Source organism: Colias croceus, chromosome 22 (genome assembly GCF_905220415.1).
Source record: "Colias croceus chromosome 22, ilColCroc2.1".
Lineage (NCBI taxonomy): Eukaryota > Metazoa > Arthropoda > Insecta > Lepidoptera > Pieridae > Colias > Colias croceus.
The window spans coordinates 1,096,461-1,121,298 of record NC_059558.1 but is presented as its reverse complement, the minus strand read 5'-3'; the positions used below and the strand labels follow the sequence as shown (position 1 = coordinate 1,121,298).

At 33.3% G+C, this 24,838-nt stretch overlaps 1 protein-coding gene and 1 non-coding gene across 2 annotated transcripts; both read left to right on the top strand.

Annotated features, from left to right (window-relative positions):
- The first annotated feature begins 5,076 nt into the window (after positions 1-5,076).
- Positions 5,077-24,212, top strand: LOC123701766 (venom serine protease 34-like). Its single transcript, XM_045649321.1, has 10 exons — positions 5,077-5,216; positions 16,796-16,867; positions 17,075-17,212; positions 17,679-17,805; positions 18,980-19,083; positions 19,514-19,715; positions 20,406-20,469; positions 21,291-21,424; positions 21,755-21,906; positions 23,165-24,212. Exons 1-10 carry the CDS (start codon positions 5,205-5,207, stop codon positions 23,339-23,341), a joined length of 1,182 nt encoding a protein of 393 aa, XP_045505277.1. The 5' UTR covers positions 5,077-5,204; the 3' UTR covers positions 23,342-24,212.
- Positions 16,526-16,597, top strand: Trnac-gca. The gene has a single exon. It is a non-coding gene; the product is annotated as a tRNA-Cys (tRNA).
- Positions 24,213-24,838: the final 626 nt, after the last annotated feature.

Genomic DNA, 24,838 nt, shown 5'->3' with positions numbered 1-24,838 from the left:
TATTTTATTTTATTTAAATACCGCTAGGGTCCGACCCGGCTTCGCCCGTGGTACATATTTTGCAATAAAAAGTAGCCTATGTTCTTTCTCAGGGTCTAAAGATTGTCTGTGCCAAATTTAATCAAAATCGGTCCAGTAGTTTATGCGTGAAAACCATAACATACATACATACAAACCTTTCCTCTTTATAATATACAGGGTTATTTGTAAAACACCGGCAACCTCGCAGGACAAGATAGCTAAAATCATAAGTAACAACATTTGTTCTACGACTTTTGGCATAACGCAATAAATTATTTTTAAATGATTTTTTAAGCTTTTATTGTACTCTCCTAACATTTGTAAGTCTATGTCCTATTCATTATCGAAAGTACGACGCGACGCCCCCTTTCCCCTCCCGTTCGCTTCTTGTTTACGTAATTTTTGGAATGCGCGTAGAGTTTATAATATTCAAACGGAAAATTAAATGAATATTTATTTTTGTATGAAAATAAAATCTAACAAATTACCAAAAGTCGTAGAACAAATGTTGTTACTTATGATGTTAGCTATCTTGTCCTGCGAGGTTGCTGGTGTTTTACAAGTAACTCTGTATAAGATTAGGTACCTACTAGACTCTGTATGAAAAAATACATTTATTAACACACCAAAACGTGTTATATACCTACTAATAACAATTTATTAACTTATCAATGCCTACCATTTGAGCAAATAAGCATTTCACATTTGAATTTGAATTAAAAAAAAAATAATTTTCATAATGAAAATAATGTTTACATTTTAAGCTATAGGCTGTACTTATGATTTATAATTGTTTAAATAACTTATATACATTCTTTATTAGATGTTCAATTTTTTTAACCGACAAAAAAAGGAGGAGTTCTCAATTCGGCCGGTACATTTTTTTTATATACGCTTTCATCCCTGGATGAAATCACGGGCAAGATCAAGGAAAAAATATAATAGCTCATGTCTTTTGTGATATTTAAGCTATATCACTGCCAAGTGTCATAATAATCCGTTTAGTGGCTTTCGTGTGAAAGAGTAACGAACATACATCCATACATTCCTTCTAATTGTCGTTTATAATATAACTATTCCGGGCGATCCGCCCTAGCTTCGCACAAAACAGCTACATCCTACTAATATTATAAATACGAAAGTTTGTGAGGATATGTGTGTGTGTGTGTGTTTGTTACTCTATCACGCAAATACTACCGAACCGATTACAATGAAATTAAGCACACATATAGAGGGTAACTTGGATTAACACATAGGATAGGTTTCATCCCGGAAATCCCGGGACGGTAACTTTGCGGGTTTTCTTCCAAAACGTGGGCGAAGCCGCGGGCAGAAAGCTAGTGTACTATAAGTAAGTATAAATTATCTGAAGAAGGAGGATATCCCTCTATAAGTATGAGTTTTTCATAGCCTCTAAGGACGTCAAATGTTTTAAACACCCACATGTAGTTACAGTCGCGAATCTCAAAGTAATCTTATCTAGTGAAACCTTGACCAAAGAAGGTTGCATCGAGGCTTAGCTGTATCAGTTTAATTTAACTGTAAACAAATAACTGTGAAATGTGTACCAAAATTATACTCATCTACTTATACTAATAGTATAAAGCTGAAGAGTTAGTTTGTTTGTTTGTTTGAACGCGCTTATCTCGGGAACTAGTCCGATTTGAAAATTCTTTCGGTGTTAGATAGCCAATTCATCGAGGAAAGCTATAGGCTATATTATATTATCATCACGCTACGACCAACAGGAGTGGAGCCACGGAGGTGAAACCGCGCCGAGCAGCTAGTCTATACATATGTATAATAAATCTGTAGAAGGGTCAATTCTGTACATTGAAAATATTGAAAAAATAAATACCAGGGGGTGTTACTGGATCGATACCAAACCCAAATATGTGATTAAAAAAATTTTTGTCTGTCTGTCTGTCTGTCTGTCTGTATGTGAAGGCATCACGTGAAAACTACCGGTTCGATTTCGATGAAACTTGGTATAATTATACCTTATTATCCTGGGCGTAAAATAGGATACTTTTTATCCTGAAAAAATACGTAGAAAAAATTAATCTTAATTTTTCATTTTTATCCATAGACGTTGTTCTGTAGAACCGCGAACACACGTTGCGTATTATTTAGGCCTAGCCGTATTTGGGTCCAATAGATATTTATAAGATGTCATTGTCAGAGTTACTCAAAATGGAGAAATAAACCATCCACGCGAAGACCGACATCCGCGCGGACGGAGTCGCGGGCGGAAGCTAGTAATTAATATGTGGTTAAAATATATAGATTCAATTAATACCTAACTTTATACTGTAGTTATTACATAGGTATGTATTATATAAGTAATAACGAATCCGATGGGTTTTATCTCTGAATTACTATTTCTTTTTACGAATTTAAGTACGCAGGAGCATTGTTTTTTATACAAAAAAAAGGATATCAAAATAAGTACATAATCACACATAAGTAGGTACACATATACACCTACTAGCTTACCGCCTACAAAGGGACATAGGGACAGAGAAAGCGACTTTGTTTTATACTATGTAAGTAGTGATACTTACAATTTTCCAATGAATTAGATTTTTTGCTAGATATGACGTCATTAAAGGTACCATAATAGGTACCTACAGACTTTTGAATAGTAAATGTCAAAATTTTCCTTATATTTATCTTTTTCTCTCAAAGAAACTACATTGTAAATGTAAATATAGGCCCTTATCTGAAAGGTCGGTGGCATGTGGGCTAGCTAGGCTGATGTACGATCGAATGATGAACGTATAATTCAAGTTAATAAAAAGGTTTTACCACGAACTGTCAACGTATTACCTATGTCCTAATGTCCTTAACAGTGAAAAGGTTGAATGTTATACTTGCCTCTCTTCCTGACTTTGCCCGGGTCGGAACAGAATAAACACGTAATAAAATATAGGTTCAGGAATACTGTAGCTATTAAAATCGGTTCAGTTTTTTTTCTAAGTTAAAATGGTTACAAAGTTGTACCTACTGATCTCAATATAATTTGACATATTTGAATTTAAATAAGATGCATTAACTATTTAGTTCTTTGCTATTTTACTAAAAATAAATAATAAAATGAAAAATATAGATTATAGGTAATCAAATCTCAAATCTGTATTCATGACATTGTAGAGACGGAACAACCAAACACTAATGGCACCCTCGTTTTTTTCTTCCTTTTTTCCCCGCTTTATACATCATATTATGCGGGTATTTGCTTCCATAGATTTCCATGCTGCTAGGTTATAGTTAACGTTTTACGGCCTGCAAATAAATCTCTTGGTAAAATGGCAAAAGGTAGGTGACCAACACAACATTCGATCTTCACAAACGGCACACTAACGCACACACGATTAGACATCGTATGAGTATTGAGTAGTAGTGGTAGGTAGTAGATGTAGTATGATGGCATGTTACAACTGAAATCAATTCCGGCTAATTGACCACATTTCAGCGTTTTAATCTTTATACAGTATACATCTTTGTACATACTTACTTTGTACTTCATAGTATAAAACAAAGTCGCTTTCTATGTCCCTATGTCCCTATGAAACTACGCAACGGATTTTGATGCGGTTTTTTTTAATACATAGAGTAATTCAAGAGGAAGATTTTCGTATATAATTTTTTAGGTTTAACACAAAGCGGGCGAAGCCGCGGGCGGTAAGATAGTATAATATCATTGAACAATCGCAGTAGAGTCACTATTATTAATCTAGTAATTCTCTAGTTACATTTTTTTTATTCTACATTAATTAATTGCTACATTCTTACAAATTGAGGACAGAATAAAAATAGATGGTAGAGAAGAAAGTAAATCTCGCTTAGAAATTAGAGAACCCTCTGTATCATCTAGTATTTAGTAGATTAGTCATTAGACCATAATTTTTTTGAAAAATATGCAAACGTACATTTGATATTTAAAATTAGACAAAACGAATTAGTAGGTTCTCTCCCATCTGTGACTCGTCATAATATCATTGGCCTAGATTATTAGTGGTGTTATCATTAATCTAAATAAAGTTTATAATAGTTTATAACTACTAATACCACCAAGAGTAATCAAGCCTCCTAATAAGAAAGCCTACTAATTACTATAGTATTAACGAATATATGTAAGATGGAAATTCCTGTATTTGACAGGTCATTTAATTGGCACAACTGTTCTGTGGGCTACTGTCTTTAGAAATTAATTCCAAGCTTGTGGAAAATAATAGTTTATGTATGTATTATGACGTCAATAGAGCTCCTGAAAGAACTCTACATGTAGTTCTCTCGTAGTTTCAAAGTTATTTTACTTTTTAAATAATCCATACTTAATATTATAAATGCGAAAGTAACTCTGTCTGTCTGTCTGTCTGTTACTCAATCACGCCTTAACTACTGAACCAATTTGCATGAAATTTGGTATAGAGATATTTTGATACCCGAGAAAGGACATAGGATAGGTTTTATCCCGGAAATCCCTCGGGAACGGGAACTATGCGGGTTTTTCTTTGACTGCGCGGGCGAAGCCGCGGGTGGAAAGCTAGTATTAAATATATTAATACTTAGAATTAGATAAAATAATACAAAATTTTGCATCACACAATACTGCAATAATTGTAGAGTTCGAATCCGTTCGTGTTTTCAGGTATTGTAGCATCATCGGATCGTACCTATAGAATATTTAATATTCTATATCAATGAATTAATGAGTATTTCTTATTCAACACATATTAATTACACATTACCACCTCTTGCTATGAGTATTTTACAACAATAAGATGTTAGAAAAAATAACTAATTACTGATAAGTTACAAAACTCATCAATTATTTACCTATACCGAACGTATGTACTTCTGATATTATGAATTACGTAGGTACAAAACAATTGTACAACCAAGTTAACTACGTTCGTAGCATATACAAAACGTATTTGCGACACGAATAATGACAAATATGTCTGAATAATTTGCTTATTATCGCCAGGCCTTATAGCATAGATTAGTGCCGCTTCTGTTATCAGTTGATGTGTAAATGATGGATATAAAACAATTAATAGCGTGCCATCTCTCACACGACTCGCTATTTGGCGGGGAAACTGACGTTTTGATTTTTTTTTGTTCTAATTCGCAATCGGATACAAGGAGGTGTTATATGTGGAATTAATTCTATATGCATGATGTATCTGGTAAGTAAATTCGAATTATTAAAAAAATATTTGAATTATTTAAAAAAGGATAGAAATTAGGTGATTATTTTTTTTTAATTGTTTAATCCAAGGCCAGGTTTATGAAAAATTCACAATAGAAGAAATAGATGTCATTGTGGAGTTATAATAATAAAAACTGTATTTTGCGAGCGATATTTTGAGATTTATTTAATGGAGACCGCCGCGGCCGCGCTGGGTTTGAACCCCGGTAGAGATTAACATCCCATCATCGATAAAGAATCATTCTAATTTAGACTTAAACATTTATTTATTAATTGATATTATAGATTTTTTAATCGTCAAAATAAAAAAACGAAAGAAATATCCAACAAATACTTATCGTCAATGTAGAGCAGCATTCATTTTGTACCTATAGGTATTATATTCAATAAAGTATTATTCAAAAAAAAAAAATACCGGCCGAATTGATAACCTCCTCCTTTTTTTTGAAGTCGGTTAAAAAGTAATTTATTACGAAAAAGAACTGACAATATTTTCCTTTCAGTTTTAATTATTATTACCTTTGAGACATTAAAATAAAAATATATACCTCGAAAAATACATAGTTAAAGTTTAACACAACTTTTTATAGTTTTTTTAATGTAAAGTAGACAGAAGCTTGAAATGAATAGCGCTTTAGAATTTTTTCATAAGAAACAGTATAGTTATGTTATCAAAAATTAATTTTATGAATTAGCTTAATTAAATCTTTTCTTTCTGTCCAAAAATAAAAAAAAACGCAGCATCACTTCACTGTGAATGCGTTTTCATTTTAAAATCGATTCTAAAATGCTGTTCCATAAAAATGTAAGAAAACTAAATGAGATTTGAAAACTTATCTCTTGAGAAATTTTTAAGTAAAGAAAAGATCATCAAAATGTAGAAAATTTCCGACAAAGTGAAGTCCCGTGTCCTCTAGTGGGGTAAGGGGCAGATGTATTATGCATACTTCTGTTTCACTGATCGATTTTCTTCAGGGACAAGTAGGATTAGCCTTCTGTGTCCTGCCAGACCGAGACATTTTTTTTCTTCGTCTCCACCGGGAATCACGCGTCAACCACTGTTCCAGGGAGGCGATCACTACTTTTTTACTAAGAATGTAGAAAATTTCTGACAAAATAGTTTCAATATTTCCATTGTAACTTAATAACCCGATTGCGATTTCGCAATCGGGTTATTAAGTCCATTTAACCATCCAGTTAACCATCTCTATTTAGAGATGGTTATGTTTTTCAATTCTATGTATATTTGTGTATTTCTATTGGCTAACTTTACAGTGCAAGCCGCGCGGGTATGTCTTACGAGATCTCGATGTCGGAAATCATGACTCCATTTTATAGCATCCCTATCAAAATACCAAAAACGTTTTAAAAAGCTCTTACATATTCAAAGTGAAGGACTTAACGAAATTTGCTTATCTACAGCTAATAAAACATATTATTGATCATCGTCATTTCAAGTTTGCACAGATGTAAAATAATATCAATAAATCTTCAATAAATTATAACAATTGTATTGTTATGCTAATAATAAAAATCAATATTAAAAATAATGTTTTTATGAAGTAATATTATGTTAATTAACTGTAAACACACTGTAAAGATACTGAAAAAAACAGGAGTGCGTGAAAAATTGCGAATTGACATTGCAACATCTATACATACCTATAATAAATCTGTAGAAGGGTCAATTCTGTACATTGAAAATATTGAAAAAATAAATACCAGGGGGTGTTACTGGATCGATACCAAACCCAAATATGTGATTAAAAAAATTTTTGTCTGTCTGTCTGTCTGTCTGTCTGTCTGTCTGTATGTGAAGGCATCACGTGAAAACTAACGGTTCGATTTCGATGAAACTTGGTATATATATAATAAATAATTATACCTATATTACTTGGTATAAATAATTATACCTTATTATCCTGGGCGTAAAATAGGATACTTTTTATCCTGGAAAAATACGTAGAAAAAAATTAATCTTAACTTTTCAGTTTTATAGACGTTGTTCTGTAGAACCGCGAACACGCGTTGCGTATTATTATAGGCCTAGCCGTATTTGGGTCCAATAGATATTTATAAGATGTTTAATTGTCAGAGTTACTCAAAATGGAGAAATAAACCATCCACGCGAAGACCGACATCCGCGCGGACGGAGTCGCGGGCGGAAGCTAGTTATAAATTAAACTCTAAGTTTATAAAAATGAAGTCATATTTTGGCGGGAGATGTTTTTTTGTCTCTACAACCTGTCTCCAAAATAAGGCAACTTGAATTAAATTCTAATATAATGAATGCTTTTAAAACTAAGGCTGAATTATCCCTCTACATAATATATTATATACTAGATTACCGCCCGCGGCTTCGCCCGCGTTCTCAAAGGAAAACCCACATAGTTCCCGTTCCCGTGGGATTTCCGGGATTTTACTTGGATTAACACATAGGATAGGTTGTATTGTATTATTTAATCCTATGTGTTAATCCAAGTTACCCTCTATATGTGTGCTAAATTTTATTAATATCGATTCAGTAGAATTGGCGTGAAAGAGTAACAAACACACACACACACACACATATCTTCACAAACTTTCGCATTTATAATATTAGTAGGATAGGATAGGATTTTGTTTCAAAATATTATGACACACATTAAAAAATATGTTTAATTAATAATTATAATAGATACATCAATTATTATGTTCTATTATTTTATCGGTTCGCGTCATTTATTTTTGATAAAGATCTAAGTATATTGATAAAATAATTTATAATCAATATTTATTTTGATTATTATCGTTTCAGCACTATTATATCTCATACCCTAAATATTATTTTTCTTCGTTTATTTTTCAAGGATCATCTCATATGACCCTGAATGTTCTTTTTATTCGTTTTCTTATAAGGATTAAAAGAAGAAAGGTCTTCTTCTTCAGAGGAACTATTCCATAATTTGTTGTAAAATCTATCTACTAAGTACTTAGCATGGAACACAAAACCATTTTTTGCTTTTGTATGTTTCGAAAAACGAAACAATTACATGGTACTAATTAGTGGGCAGTGTGTGTAATGTGTATGTTTGTGTACCTATGTTTGTTACTCTTTTACGCAAATACAACTTAACCGATTACAATGAAATTTGGCACACATATAGGGTAACTTGGATTAACACATAGGATAGGTTTCATTCCGGAAATCCCACGGGAACGGGAACTATGATGCTTTCTCTTTGAAAACGCAGGCGAAGCCGCGGGCGGAAAGCTATTCTATATTTTACACAAAATATGTTTATTGTTAATATTATTGAATACCGATATCTTTCCGGTTGAATAACCACTTTCTCATCGATAAGATATTTCGAAGAAAATATCGATTACATCTTTATTTGTTTACTATATTTATGATTAGTTACCATGCTAAAATAATTTTATTATACGTAGTCCACTAGTGGCTTAGGCTAGTGGCCGGGGCCGGCTTCGAAACAAGCACACAATCTTTTTTTTACTAAGTATATATAAAGTTAATTTTTAGAAAAAAAACAAAAACCGACTTCAAGACTATACCTATACTATATGTACAAATTTAAACTGAAAAGTAGAAAATAATATCAAATAATAATAATGATATTAATTTTTTATATTAATTACTTTAAACTTTCAACGAAAAGGTTTCCTAAGTTATTTTTGAAGTCGGTGCCGCCCAAGAACAGTTTAATTGATGCAAAGGCAGCAACAAATGGAATGTACGGCGGCACGACGCGGCTGCGCGCGAGGGCAGACATCGTTGACGGTTGTGCATAAAAATTTTGATGCGCTTCTTTGCAATTTATAAGAAAGCTTACGTGCGATTTTCTGTTCTCTAGTAAAAGTTAAGGTAATTAATATAATAAATAGTGTAATTAATTATTAGGTTATTATTTTTTTATTAAGGATATTTTTGTTTTGGTTGGCACCGACTTCAAAAATAACTTAGGAAACCTTTTCGTTGAAAGTTTAAAGTAATTAATATAAAAAATTAATATCATTATTATTATTTAATATTATTTTCTACTTTTCAGTTTAAATTTGTACATATAGTATAGGTATAGTCTTGAAGTCGGTTTTTGTTTTTTTTCTAAAAATTAACTTTATTTTTAATTTTTAAGTGGAAAGTTTGTGTGTATAGGTATAGTCTTGAAGTCGGTTTTTGTTTTTTTTTCTAAAAATTAACGGTCATAAATAAACGCTCACACTCACAGCCCAACTCTAAAAATGTTTATCAAACTCAAACTCAAACTCAAACATTCATTTATTCAATTAGACTACTATTTAGTAGCACTTTCGAATCGTCATTACATAATTATTTTAACATTTACCACCGATTCGGAAAGCAGTGATCTATGGAGAAGAATCGGCAAGAAACTCCATAGTTGCTCTTTTAAAATCATGTAAATATTACAATATATGAAACTTATATCTAACTACATAATATGCCAATGAACTGTCTTGTGGTTTTTACGCGACAACCCTCCATGGGTTTTTATCGTCCATATATTCCTGAATACTGTAGTACGCTCTCTGAACTAATACATTTTTTATATAAGTTTTAAATTTAGAACTACTAAACTCTTTAATATTGTGAGGAATTCTATTGTAAAAGCGTATACCTTGACCCATAAATGAATTTTTAACTTTAGCTAATCGGAAAAATGGCATTTCAATTCTATTCCTGTTCCTTGTGCCATAATCGTGTCTATCTCCTACTCTTGTGTGTAAGTCGGAGCTTTTGTGTACATGCAAAATATTATTAAATATATACTGTGATGGTACAGTAAGGATACCAGTATTCTTAAAATGATCTCTTAGTGAATCCCGAGCACGTAAATTATATATAGAGCGAATGGCTCTTTTCTGTAAGATAAATATAGTTTCTATATCTGCAGCCCTGCCCCACAGTAGAATTCCATAGGACATAATGCTATGAAAGTAGCTGAAATAAACCAGTCTAGCCGTATCTTCATCGGTGAGTTGCCTTATTTTTCGGACTGCATATGCAGCTGAACTGAGCTTACCTGCAGCGGTGTTGACATGGGCTCCCCACTGTAGTTTCTCGTCCAATGTTAACCCTAGAAATACAGTAGACTCAGTAGGATGCAATACCTCCCCGTTCAAGGTAATATCTCTGTTCAACTTTTTTACGTTAGGAAGTAGAAATTCAACACAAGTGGTTTTTTTGGCATTTAATAATAAATTATTGGCATTAAACCATTCAGATATGTGTAAAAGAGCACTGTTCACTTCGTCAACATTTGGGTCATGCCTATCCACATTAAAAATTAATGAGGTATCATCTGCAAACAGAACTATTTCACACCTATCCTGCAAATAATAGGGAAGATCATTGATATATACCAAGAACAAGAAGGGACCTAAAATTGACCCCTGTGGAACACCAATGTTAATTGACGCACCGCTAGAACGTTCTCCATTAACAACTACAGTCTGTATCCTATCATGCAGGTATGACGCTATGAGGTTCTGTGCTTTTCCTTTAATTCCATAGTGATTAAGTTTACGTAACAAAGTACAATGTTCAACGCAGTCAAATGCCTTGGAGAGGTCACAAAATATCCCCAGAGCATTTTTTGAGTTTTCCCATGCTTTATATATATGTGTTAGAAGTGCAACCCCAGCATCTGTGGTTGAGCGCCCCTTTGTGAAACCAAACTGTTTGGTGTGCAGTAAATCATTAGATGCAAAATGACTACTCAGTTGGTTTAATATTAACTTCTCGAATACCTTACTTAATGTTGGTAAAATAGAGATAGGTCTATAATTGTTACAGTCTTCTTGATCGCCCTTCTTAAATAGAGGTATAACTTTACTAAGCTTTAGTAAATTAGGAAATGTACCATAGTCACAACACTTATTAAATATAAAAGCTAAATTTTTCGCAATATTTTCTATGATATTATTAACTAAATTTACGGACATTCCCCAAAGATCACAAGTATTTTTTAGATTAAGCGTCTTAAAGGCAGTAACAATATCACTAGCAGTTACGTGTCGTAATTCAAATAATGTACTGCACCCCGCAACATGGTCCCTCAAAAAGGTTTCTGCAAGTGCTGAAGACGAATTTAAACTATTAGTAATAGTAACAGGGACACTACTGAAGAATTCTTCAAAAGCAAGAGCAACATCAGCACTTTTGTCAATAACCCTGTCATTATTTACAAGTTTTATAGTATTACTTGATTTGCTTTTACCCATTTCACCATTAATAATAGACCAAACTGTTTTAATTTTATTATCCGATTCGCGTATTTTATCTCTGATATACAATCGCTTCGCAGTAAAACAAACAATTTTAAAAGTTTTTGAGTAATTTCTAACATAACTAAGAAAAGATGGGTCTTTATTATATTGCTTCATACCATATAACTCATAAAGAACGATCCTACACCTATGTATGCTAGGTGTCGCCCATTTACTAAATGGTAAATCCTTGGTAATATTTAAAGATTTAACTTTAAATATTTTTTCAAATTCATTATGAACTAAATTGAAAAGATTTTTAAACATTTCACAAGGATTATTATTACAGGATTGATCATTCAGTACGGGCAGGTTTTTATTAATATTATCTCTAAATTTATTAATGCCTTTTTTACTTATAGGCCTAACATTAATTCTTTTAAATTCAGGTAAGCAATCCCATTCAAAAACTACTTTCTGGCCACAGTGATCCGAAGTGAGTGTATTGAGAATATTTTTCTCTAAACAGAAGCAGTCGCAGTATATATTATCAATACAGGTTGCAGAAGTAGGTGTAATTCGTGTGGGTTCATTAAAAAGTTTATACAGATTAAATGACTGAAACAAATTAACAATTCGTGTAGCCGTTTGTGTTTGTAAAAGTATATCAATATTAAAATCACCACATACTATAACTTTTTTTTTACTCCTACTTAAACGCTTTAATATTTCTTCCATGACTGTCTCAAACATATTATAGTCACTGGAAGGGGGTCTATAAACGCAAACAATAATGTAACGCTCCAGTTCAACACAGGACAGTTCAATGGTCCGTTCTACAGAAAGACTAACAATGTCAGTTCGTTCTTTACATTTTACACTATTGTGTACAAAAATAAGAGAACCTCCATGAATAGCATATGTCCTGAAGTATATACTTTTTAATGTATAATTATCAATATTTATTACCAACTGACATTGTTTAAGCCAATGTTCTGTTACACAAAAAACCTTAATTCTATTATGATTTAAAAATAATTCTATTTCTAATAATTTGCTAGCCAAGCCTTGAATGTTTTGATGTACAATAGAAAAAGTCTGCTTAGCTGTTGTCTTATATACTAGTTTAAATCTAGCTTAGGGCTAGATTTTCTGTCAACACAAGGTTGGTGTATATAATTATTATTACTACTACATAAAATTATAGTAGATCCAGGGTCTGATAACAAACATGTACCAGACTGGTTAATATTATATGCTATTAACATAGCAAGTTCTCGCTTATATCTAGATGGCAGATACACTGTATTCTTTGTCAAAGTAAAAGATTTAATACACAAATTAATGTCAAAGTAAAGAAATGCATCACGATGATGATTTGTTACATTATACAATTTTAAATTCATATTATGAATTAATCTATTTTGTTCTTGTGTCAAACCAGGTAGGTACGGCAATGTACACAACATAAATTTACATTTAGTCTGACTACTAATTTCCAACATTTTTTGAAATCCTACATCAATATCCTTATTTTTTATATTTAAACTATCTCCATATAGTATAATTACAATATTATTCTTATTAAAGCTAAAATGATCAAGTGATTTGATTATATAATTAAATGAACTGTTAGGAGTGCAAATATTAGTGACTTTAAGCCCTAAATTGTTGAGCATAGCGCCAAAACCCTGACCAATACTATCTGACAACACAATAATTTCCTGCTCGGAAAGGTGTTTAGTTTTACTAGTTGAAATTGTTGTCACGGGTTTAACACTATGTATGTCTGTGCAGTCAAGCTTATGGGGTGACGTTTGCTCATTGTCACTTTTTGAACACTGACATACATATTTATTGGTCAGCGACTCAAAGCGATCCATATTTTCATTACTCAACTTAATTAAGTCATCTGCCTGTTGTATATGCTCGTTTATTTGCATTTGGGCAGCAGAATACTTCTGGTTGACATCATTTAACATTTGACTTAAAGAGTCTATCTTCTCCTTTAATTCATTTGTTTCTACATCATACAAGATTTTATAATATTCTAGATCCCTATGATATTTGTCTAACTCTTGAACCAGATTTTTATTGACTTTCTCTAATTGAACTACATTTTTAAAAGAACTCTTTCTAACAATTGATTGGGTACGCTTGATAAACTTACTTAATCTAAGGTATTTTTTCAACTTCTTATGTGAAGAGAAATTGATTTTTTTAAAAAATTGATTTTTTTATCGTATCCGTGTATCCTAGGTGCCGTGGACAAACAAAATGTACGATTGTCAAAATTGGCGGAATGATCGCGTATCAAACATACAAAAAGAAAACATACTGTCGAATCAAAAACCCTCCTTTTTTGATGTTGGTTAAAAATCGACTAGCATGAAGCTCCTAGTCGAGACGAATCAAATGAGCACAAACACGGCGGAATTGCTTTATTTTATTACAGAGTTCCCATGGCTATTTACCGTCTCCATCATCAGACCCTGAATACCACATAGGATCGGAGTCCTTATGAATTACCGTCGCCGCACACGAGCCACGGGCCACGGCTGTGGCCCGTGGCTCGTGTGGCTACAAACGCCGCCACGAGAAGCTAGAAGCGTGTAGCGTGTGGCCGCCACAGGCGTAAACCGTGTGCGGCGAGTCCATATAAAATGTATGAAAAGTGCAGGAAATATGCCGGTGGCGGCGTTTCGTGGCCGGTGGCCGGTGGCCCGTGTGCGGAAGCCCTAAGACTCAAACACATTAAAATTCGATGGTATTACATAATTTTGTTACAGAGATCCCATACTCCTAAACCATTCATCATCAGCTTCATCATCAGCTCAGCAACATCAGATGGTGACCATTAGATGCAAAAATCTGCATAGATTAAGATAATTTCTGATAAACAGTGTATATGCCTACAAAATTTGAGGGTTTCCCTCGATTTCCCCAGGATCCCATCATCAGATCCTGACCTGGTGACAATGGGACCACCTCTGACGTATGACCTACCAAATAAAAAAAGAATTATTCAAATCGGTTTATAATTGCCGGAGTAATCGTGTAACAAATATACAAAAAAAAAAAAAAATACCGTCGAATTGAGAACCTCCTCCTTTTTTTGAAGTCGGTTAAAAAATAAGTAGGGATTTCCTTCCTGATTTATAACTCCAGAACGCACGAACCGATTTGCATTCGTTGGAAAGCTGGCTCCGTGAGGTTTGTAGCAAAGAAAATTCAGGAAACATTTCAACCTGTGATTTCAACAGAAAAGCGGGAAAATCATTTTTCACATACAGCGTCTTATGTATCATTTCGTTTGGTATTTAAACATAAGGTGGCGAAACGGAGTTCGCCGGGTTCGCTAGTATGACAGTAATATACAGCCTTTAGCACTCGCATAGCCCCTAGCACTTACATAATATCTAACGGTGAAAGAAATTTTGAAATCAGTCTCGAGTTCAAAGAAACAAACACTCTTCAGATTTGTTAAAAACATTGTACGCAATTATCATTTTTAAATGTAGATTAGTACATTAGTCTCCTGCTTTTATACTTATATAAAAGTTATGAATATATTTTTTTTAAATTAGGTACCGACTAATTAGTAAACTAAGTAGTAATAACTACTACTAGAATGAATTGCTTACCTTTTTTACATAATATCGAAATTAATGAAATAATTATCTTTAATTATTTGAATGATTATCAGTGATTGCTCTAAATAAGATTGTAATAATGTTGGAACTAATTGATTATCCAATATTTTAATTGTTGATGACATTCACTTTCAGAACAATAATTTAAAAATATTCAATAAATAATTATTTGCTTAAAATATAGAGTCTTTTATGTTACAATAATATATGCATATGTTTCTCTATTAGAATATGCAAATTTTGTGAAATTGTTGCTAAAAATGTTCATGAACTTGAACATGACTTGGAACTTGGAAAAATGTTATTTACCTTGAGAAAACAATATAACATACCTACGCTTTACAGTATAAGGAGTGAAAAATCGAAGATTGTTTTTCGTACATTTGTAAGGAAGTAAACGAGACAGTTTTCTATGTCGAAAAATATATTATTATATCCAAAAATATATATATAAATGAGTAAGCAGATGAACACGTTACGTGTCACACGTTGGATTTAGGGCTATAAGTTCTCAAAATAAAATAATTCGAGGATAAAGGAAACATTATTATTAAGCTATTGCATAGCTTCTATCGCGGGCCTTGAGCGCGGGGACCGAATCCAGAAATTCCGTAACGAAAACCTCACGCTTCCCACTCCGACGGGCACGGAGGTGTGGTTTGAAGGCATGCTATGCAATAGCTTTACTGCGGCAGTCCCCGAGTGCCACACGTATTTTTTTCATTAAAGTAATTAGTTCAATTTTTAGGTGATTTGTTCTTATGATTTATTCATCAAACAGGAATAAGCTGATGATTAAACGATTCAGGATTCACTTTCGAGAAGAAAATCACTTCACCCTAATATTCGTTTTCAAGCTACAGAGATAACGACACACACTATAACCATAGTCGTTTCGCTCGAGAAAATAGTTATAGATGCATTTAGTTAATATTTAAACACATCCCTTTTTTATTAGCTTTCATGATCATGCGATACTGTACTTTTCTTACCTGTATACCAGCTTAGCATTCTATTATCTTAGTTCTAAATCTACCATTGTACAATGTACACAGGACAACAATGAGTACAAGATATATACAAGAGCAATCTACAAGTTAATAAAATTACATAACCTTATCGATTGAAAAAAATGTAGCGCTGTGTGCGAAATAGATGTGGCTTTTTTACGTTTTCATGAATACAAAAGCCAACTAAAGCTTACATATTATAGAGCCTTACATTATATAAAATCCTTATCGATTGACAAGTCAACGCGAACGTAGCGCGAAAAAGATGTATGTAGTAAGTATTCGTGAAGTTTTCTTTTATTTATCACGAACGTAGCGTAGTAGCTGTAGGTAGCTCGTATATATTTTTGGAAGGTTGTTATAAAATAATAAAACAATTCAAATATTCTATCATCGGGGATATAGCTCAGTGGCAGAGCAATCGACTGCAGATCGATAGGTCCCCGGTTCAAATCCGGGTGTCCCCTGTCAAATTCTTTTTAACTTTCTAAATAACTCGATACAAAATCAGTAGGTATTCTCAACCTTTTTTGGTCATAGAAACACAAACACAGATCTTATATTTTTAAATTGGATTGAATACGACAACATGGTCACCTTAGGTATGATCAATAGTTAATTATAAATGTACATTTCTTTTATTTAAGTTTTTTTTTTATTTCCAGATAATTCCAATTCTCTTGACGCTTGGCAGCTATGCTCGCGCACAAAGCCCTAATTGCGATTTTGATCGAGAAGTAAGGTTTTCTCACTTTTTATTTAATTTAAATTATGTACTTACCAAGAGTATTTTCTTATCGTATTGAGCGACTCGGCCAAATGAGCCGCTCGTTCGCCTGAGCATGCTCAAGTGGATACAAGGCTTTATGTCTCGATTCTGACCGGTGTTAATGTTATTTTATTAAAACGTGTTTAATGTTTATTATTTAAAACTATATTTACAGATATATCTGGGGCAGCCCGATTATATCTTCAACCAGAACTACCCCAACAGTTACGCTCGCGGCTCGATATGTAGATGGGTGGTGCGCTGCCCTGTGGGATATAACTGCAGGATGAAATGCGATCTTAGAATGCCTAATGTAAGTTTAAACAATTATTACTTATATTTTATTTTCTACTAGCTGTGCCGCGCGGTTTCACCCGCATGGCTCCGCTCCTGTTGTCTTAGCGTGATGATATACCTATAGCCTTCCTCGATAAATGGGCTATCTAACACCGAAATAATTTTTCAAATCGGACCAGTACCTAGTTCCTGAGATTAGCGCGTTCAAACAAACACTTCAGCTTTATAGTATTACTAGCTGTTCCCCGCGGTTTCACCCGCATTGCTCCGCTCCTGTTGGTCTTAGCGTGATGATACATAGCCAACCTTCCTCGATAAATGGGCTATCTAACACCGAAATAATTTTTCAAATCGGACCAGTAGTTTCTGAGATTAGCGCGTTCAAACAAACACTTCAGCTATATAATATTATTAATTAATAATAAGTATAAATTCGAAAAGCTGTTTCCACAGATTTATTATTACTCTTCATAACATTCCAGACGTACATGTGTTCCGGAGACCACATCCTCGTCTCCAGAACTGGAGACCCGATGTTCGTGGCTGCTGAACGGTATTGTGGTGATGGTCTACTTGACATCGTCTCCATGGGGTCTACGATCAGTGTTGGTGAGGATCACGTCATTGTTTATATGTATGGGGAAATGGAAAGAGTGAACAGGTACCTTCTAGGGAAGCGCGCACATCTCAGCTTACCATCAGGCGAGATAGTATGAAGTGAGTCGAGTGGTCAAAGCCTATCCTACAATAAAAAAAATAAAAAGACGTGTGGCACTCGGGGACTGCCGCGGTAAAGCTATTGCATGCTATGCCTTCAAGCCTCATCTCCGTGCCCGTCAGAGTGGGGAGCGTGAGGTTTTTCGTTACGGAATTTCTCGATTCGGTCCCCGCGCTCAAAGGCCCGCGATAGAAGCTATGCAATAGCTTAAAAAAAATAAGAATTCTGTTTCCTGATATCTACACTTATATTACAAGTAGAAAAGATGTTTTTGTTTGTATTAAACAGCCGAAGCCCTGATTCAGGATATCAATAGTAATATTATAAAGAGGAAGTATTTGTTTTGTGTTTGTTTTTGTTGCCTCTAAAAGTACTGGACCGATTTTAACGATTTGTGCACTAATAGAAATCCAAATTATTAGGACGTAACATAGGCTCATCCATACTAATATTATAAATGCGAAAGTAACTCTGTCTGTCTGTCTGTTACTCAATCACGCCGAAACTACTGAACCAATTTACATGAAATTTGGTATGGAGATATTTTGATACCCGAGAAAGGACATAGGCTACCTTTTATTGCGAAATATGTACCACGGGCGAAGCCGGGGCGGACCTCTAGTTTATTTATATGTATTAACATACTAGCGTAAGGATATGTTTTATTTAGCATAGCATAGGTTATGTTTAATTGCGTTTTATCTCGGGTATACCGGGCGGAGGAGGAACGCAGGGCAAGTGTAAAATAAAGAAAGGAAACAAGCTTTATTAATTTCAAAGCTGTATAAAAGTTATTTTTTTTAAATAACTATACATGAATTTAATAAAACAATACTTTTTCATTTATCTTATTTCATATAAAGTTTTAATAAAATATTTGTTACATAGGAAGAGACTAGTTTCCCACAACATAGGGGATCCTAGTGTGGGGACTAGTGTATCTTAAAAGTGCCTGTTATAATATGCAATTTTTACTGTTCATATTCAAAACTGATTGTACACTGTGTTATGAAACAAATAAACGATTTTTATTTTTATTTTTTTTTATTTTTTTTGTCTTCCCAGGCCTCGAAACAACCTTATACACACAAGGAGGGAACTTTATTTGCGAAGTGACCGCTCAAGAACCAGCATCCAGCGCAACTTGCACCTGTGGAGTTAAAAAGACGGTATTAAAATTTATTTGAAACAACTTCAAAATGATTATTTTACTGTATATTTGTACATTGTCGTAATTGTTGTCATTGGCATGTGGCCATTGTCTTTTGTTTTTTTTTTATTTTTATTTGTTTACTAGCTCATTTTTTATTAAATAAGGGCAAAATAATGACGTAACTGGTATATTTTTTAAAACACATAATCATAATGACTCCAATTTTAAGAAATAAACTAATTTTAACTTAAAATTAATTTTAAATAATTATTTAAAAGATATAAACATACACGATGCATCGTTATCAGGTTCCAATTTTAATTTTGAAGCAATAAAAATAACAATTAAAATTTTTCTTGCTCTACCATAAAAACTAAACATGTCCACGACATCGAACTTTTTCTATTAAAAAAAAAATGTTCCTTGGTGTATTTTTTTTCTAACAGACGCGTATAGTAGGCGGTGAAAACGCAAAACCTAACGAGTATCCCATGATGGTGGCAGTCATAGAACAGGGCTCATCAAATGTCATGTGTGGTGGTGTCATTATATCGAATAAATACGTGCTCTCTGCCGCTCACTGCGTGGAGAGGAAGATCGCTACGAGTTTGGGCGTTATTGTTGGCGAACATGATTTGTCTACTGGTAGTGAGTATCATACACAAACACAGACACTTTATAAGGATTAGTTAATCTTAATAAAGTTAAAATGAATATTAAAATAATACTTAAATCCAATTAAATCTTTAAAAGTAAAATATGGGTGGAAAGGAATTTTATCTATATTACCTACTATTAATTCCTAAAGGATTATTAGATCCTGTTTGGTGTAAAAATAATAAATGAATTATTATTGTTACGTACACACCACCACAACACACAGAATATATCTACGTGCTACACACACACACATACAAACACAGGATTTATCAACGTCCATACACGCGTTTTCGAATGTTCGTCGAATGTTAGTTTGTAACCGAATAGGCCCTCTACACAACAGGCAGCGTTGGCCCAAAAAATGCTTGTCAATATTTGCCGCCATTTCGGCGGTTATATGAATAAGCACCTACAATGACGGCTCATATAGATTTAGGCCCTCTACATTATCATATGATTGCCTCTACTCGCCCAACGACGCCCATTGTGAAGAATGCCCATAACGATTTCGAACAATCTTACGGCGACATACCTATACACAAATACGTGGACAGAAGAAGCTTTTTTTCTTGCTCGTTTATCTCGTCTTTGAGAAATCTAACTTATTACTATCATATAATTTAATATAGTATTATTTATTTAAACGAATGAAATGTTAAAGTATTTATATTCTTTCAGCGGAAACACCATATACGAAAGGCTACAGAGTAATGAGGATCGACATACATCCATATTATAACAAGTAAGTATCACGTACAGCGTATGTACTTCATGGATTATTCGTTATACTTTTGTTTAATGATTTCATTCCATTCATTTTTCCGTAAGTCAGAGGCTCTCAAACTATTTCGTTAAACGATCACTTTAATAATTAATCAACTATTTTAGCTTAGGCTGAAAATAATCATTTCGCATAGTTACAAAATAGCTTATGAATACGAGTTAATTTCATATGAGTGTTAAAATAAATATCTAATCACCATATCATCATTCAATATAGTTTAATACTATAAAAATAACTCGGGTTTTTCTTCCTGACGCTATAACTCCAGAATGCTCGAACCGATTTCCACGGTTTTGCATTCGTTGGAAAGGTCTCGAGCTCCGTGAGGTTTATAGCTAAGAAAAGGTGTGCCTGGTGGCGAAACGGAGTTCGCCCGGTTTGCTAGTTATTATTGTAAATTGTAAACTTATCCTATTTTAATATTTTATTTTAAACTAAACATGTAATGCTTTGGGTTTTACACCTGTTAATTACTTGTTGTTATGAAATAAATAAATAAATAATAATATTAAATAAACAAAAAGGCAGGCGTCAGGCCTACACTTTTCGATTTAACACACTATAAGTATACTGAATTTGATATTTTTGGTTTTATGGCATTCAAACGCTTTTTAAATATAATAAAGAAAAAACAATCGATTACGAGGCGGGATCACGGGTGGCTGAGTTGGTCAGGCGCCCGCCCCGGATTGGCGTGAACGGATGCGAGTTCTAGTCCCGCCTCGTGATCGATTTTTTTCCATTCTTTATAAATTTACACTCTGTACTATATTTTTCAGTGTCAACTACGATTACGATGCAGCGATCTTGACAACAGCTACACAAATAATATTTAGTGATTACGTCGGCCCTGTGTGTCTGCCATTTAAGTATGCAGGGTATAACTTCACAGGGGATCAGCTTACTGCATTGGGTAACTGTTATACTTTCCTACTGCTCCTTACTCTTATAAATAGATAACCTCTTTTTATATGTAGGCTTTCGGAAAGGAGGTCAAAAGTTTGACAGTATTGCTAAAGATTCTATGTACAATACAATTACAATTACAACAGCATTAGGTACAATTTATAAAGGAAATATAATATACTTATTTGTTATTTTTTTAATAATTCATCATGAAACGAAGACACGTAAAAATAGGTAGAATAACATGCCACTAACTACAATATCACTGATTTTCAATCGACCCCTTTGTTTTTTTTTTACCAAAAAAAAGTCAAAAACTAAATCTTTCTTTTTACAGGTTGGGGAACCCTCTACATCGGAGGGCCAACTCCAGACATCCTGCAGAAAGTGGTCCTTGATGTGATCAGCCAAGCGGACTGTAGTCGAAGAGTGAACTCGCTCACTGACCGACAGCTTTGCACGTATACCCCTGGAAAAGACGCTTGTCAGGTAAAAACATATTAGTACATATTTTATTAGTTGCGCCGCGTGGCATAATCAAGTATTTTTATAGCTCACATTATGTTATTCTACTATACGTGGTTTACTGTAAAATTTCATCAAAATCCGTCCAGTAAATTTTTTGAGAAAGAGTATCAAACGTACATACATTCAATCATCTTTAGGATTTACCTAAAACTAACTTATGTATCAATAAAACCATCCTTGGCTGTTATTTTGGCAACTAGTATAATGGTTCATAGAAATAGATTTCAATTATAACACATATATAAAGCCAGTCGCAACTTGGCAAAATACGTTATGATAGTTACGAATTTGTGCCAACAACTGAAAACCAATATGTATATGTACATATTTTGATATAAAAAAATAACATAAAGCTTCAACTACTCATTCATAGTGCATCCTATATTTTTTTTTCAAAATAAAGGATAGAGAAAATACAATTTGCTTAGACACCGCTAGCCTTGTGTACAATTTAAAAACGGTATTTAAGATCTTCATAATAAAGCTTTCTATAGTTTAAACGACAACAAAACTTATCCGTATTTTTATAGAAATAAGGTAGATTTTCTATCAGCAGAATTAGGACGGATCATTATTTTTACGCTTTCGTGTCGTTGACCAATAGTCGTTGAGACTTCACGCTTTGCAGGTTGTTAATTAAAAGCTCCATCCCATTTTATATGCTTTTGACTATGATAATTATTTAAAAAATGTGCATTTTTATTATTATAAATTTTATTTTTTAACTGTCCAACGCATCAAAGGCGTTAGCTAATTTCTAAATTTATTCCGATAATATGTATCTCATTCATCATCATGACTTATCGTTGCAACAACATTTTTGACTCTAAAGCATCATAGAATAGCACTATTGCTAAGCATTCAAAACATCACGAAAAATCCCGTAATTTACCCGTAAATTCTTCACGTTATCAATTTAAACTAGCTCTACTAATCTACCAAAACAATATTAGCTCTACCATTCTTCCAAAACAATATTAGCTCTACCCCTCTACTAAAACAAAATTAGCTCTACCACTCTAACAAAACAAAATTTAGCTCTATTCCATTACCAAAACAACATTAGCTATACCACAACGAAATTAGCTCTACCACTCTAACAAAACAAAATTTAGCTCTATTCCATTACCAAAACAACATTAGCTATACCACAACGAAATTAGCTCTACCACTCTACCAAAACCAACTTACCACTCTACGCCACTCTACTCTATTCCAGATGGACTCCGGCGGGCCTCTTCTCTACGCAGCCAGGTCTGGTCTTCTCTACAACGCTGGTATCATGAGCTCCGGGTCCCTGTGTGCGTCCGCCGGCAAGCCGGGGATCAATACGAGAGTTAGTCAAATATTACGCTGGATATATTATACCGCTCCTGCTGATTATTGTGTTAAATAGAAGAAATATTGTTATGTTTTAAAGATGATATTGCCATAATTTAATTATACCAAACAGAACTATGAGCTATTATATATGTACCTATTTGTTATAGCATTAAATGCACCAGTTGATTATTGTGTTATACATAATATAGAGAGTCGATGTTGTTTAAAGGACAATATGGCCAAAATTTATTTATACCAAACAGAACTATGCCATTATTTACCTATTTGTTACAGCATTTAATGCGTTGATTATTGTGTTAAATATATAATTGATGTTGTTTTAAAGACGATGTTACCATACTTTATTACTTTATTAATACCAGACAAAACTACGTTGCCATCGTATGCTTGTTATGGCATAAAATGCACCCACTGCACGCAGAGCACGCACTGAATTATCAAGTTCATACACTTAAATGTAATTTAAAGCAATACGGCCTGCTACTAAATACTTGCTTGAAACGTTGTAGTCTACGTATTATTCGGTTGAGAATTCATTATTATTTACAGAAAACAAATCTTAAAAAATTATTCAAAAAATTATTTTGCTTTAGACTTTTATTATCCAGTGAAAGCCCACTGAAGGCAAAACAGCCGGTTCAAAGATTTAAGACAAGTATATAATAATTATGATTGGTTTTGTCTTCTTTTTTGGGTAAGAATAATTGTTGGTATGCAATATAAAACAGATTTTTAAGAATCAGTATTGTATTGTAAATTGCATTTTAAATATTGTTTCTTGTTCTTAACCGAACTTGCAAATATTGTTAACATATTTATGTATTTTCTATTTATTCTGTTGTTTTTGCTCAATAAAGATTAAAATGTATATTTAAGAGTTAATTATGTTGTTAATGTTTGTTATAATTATTCAGTAATATTTAATTTAAAAGTCGATATAGATATATGCGTATTTTATTATCTTATTGTTTTATTTCAATAACCTACTCCTAACGGTCAGTTCTAATGCAATTTATAAAGCACATAAAGTTTATTACTCGAATAAATTTATATCGTATTGGAATATGACAATATTTTGAGACATTCGTAAAAATTAACAATCATATAGGTACTATCTGAACACTTGGGTTCTAAAATGGGTCTAAATCTCATGAATCTTTTAATTGATTTGAAATCCATACTAATATTATAAATGCGAAAGTAACTCTGTCTGTCTGTCTGTTACTCAATCACGCCTAAACTACTGAACCAATTTGCATGAAATTTGGTATGGAGATATTTTGATATCCGAGAAAGGACATAGGCTACTTTTTATTGCGAAATATGTACCACGGGCGAAGCCGGGGCGGACCGCTAGTATTTAATAATGTTAATTTTAACCTCGATCATTCACACAAGAACACAACACGTTCGATGAATACCCTTTTTGTATTCCCGCCAAAATTATCTAACAGCTAGTTTTTGGTGCGAGAACGAAATTCTTAGTATTTTCTGCGCCCCCCGCTAGATGGCGCTGATTTAAAAAAGTCACGTTCAACCAAACAGTAGT

Bases quoted from the DNA above. Each gene is read 5' to 3' on its own strand.
- LOC123701766 (XM_045649321.1), top strand. The intron at 19,716-20,405 runs GTGAGTATCATA...ATATTCTTTCAG, and splicing joins ACATGATTTGTCTACTGGTA to CGGAAACACCATATACGAAA. The intron at 20,470-21,290 runs GTAAGTATCACG...TATATTTTTCAG, and splicing joins ATACATCCATATTATAACAA to TGTCAACTACGATTACGATG.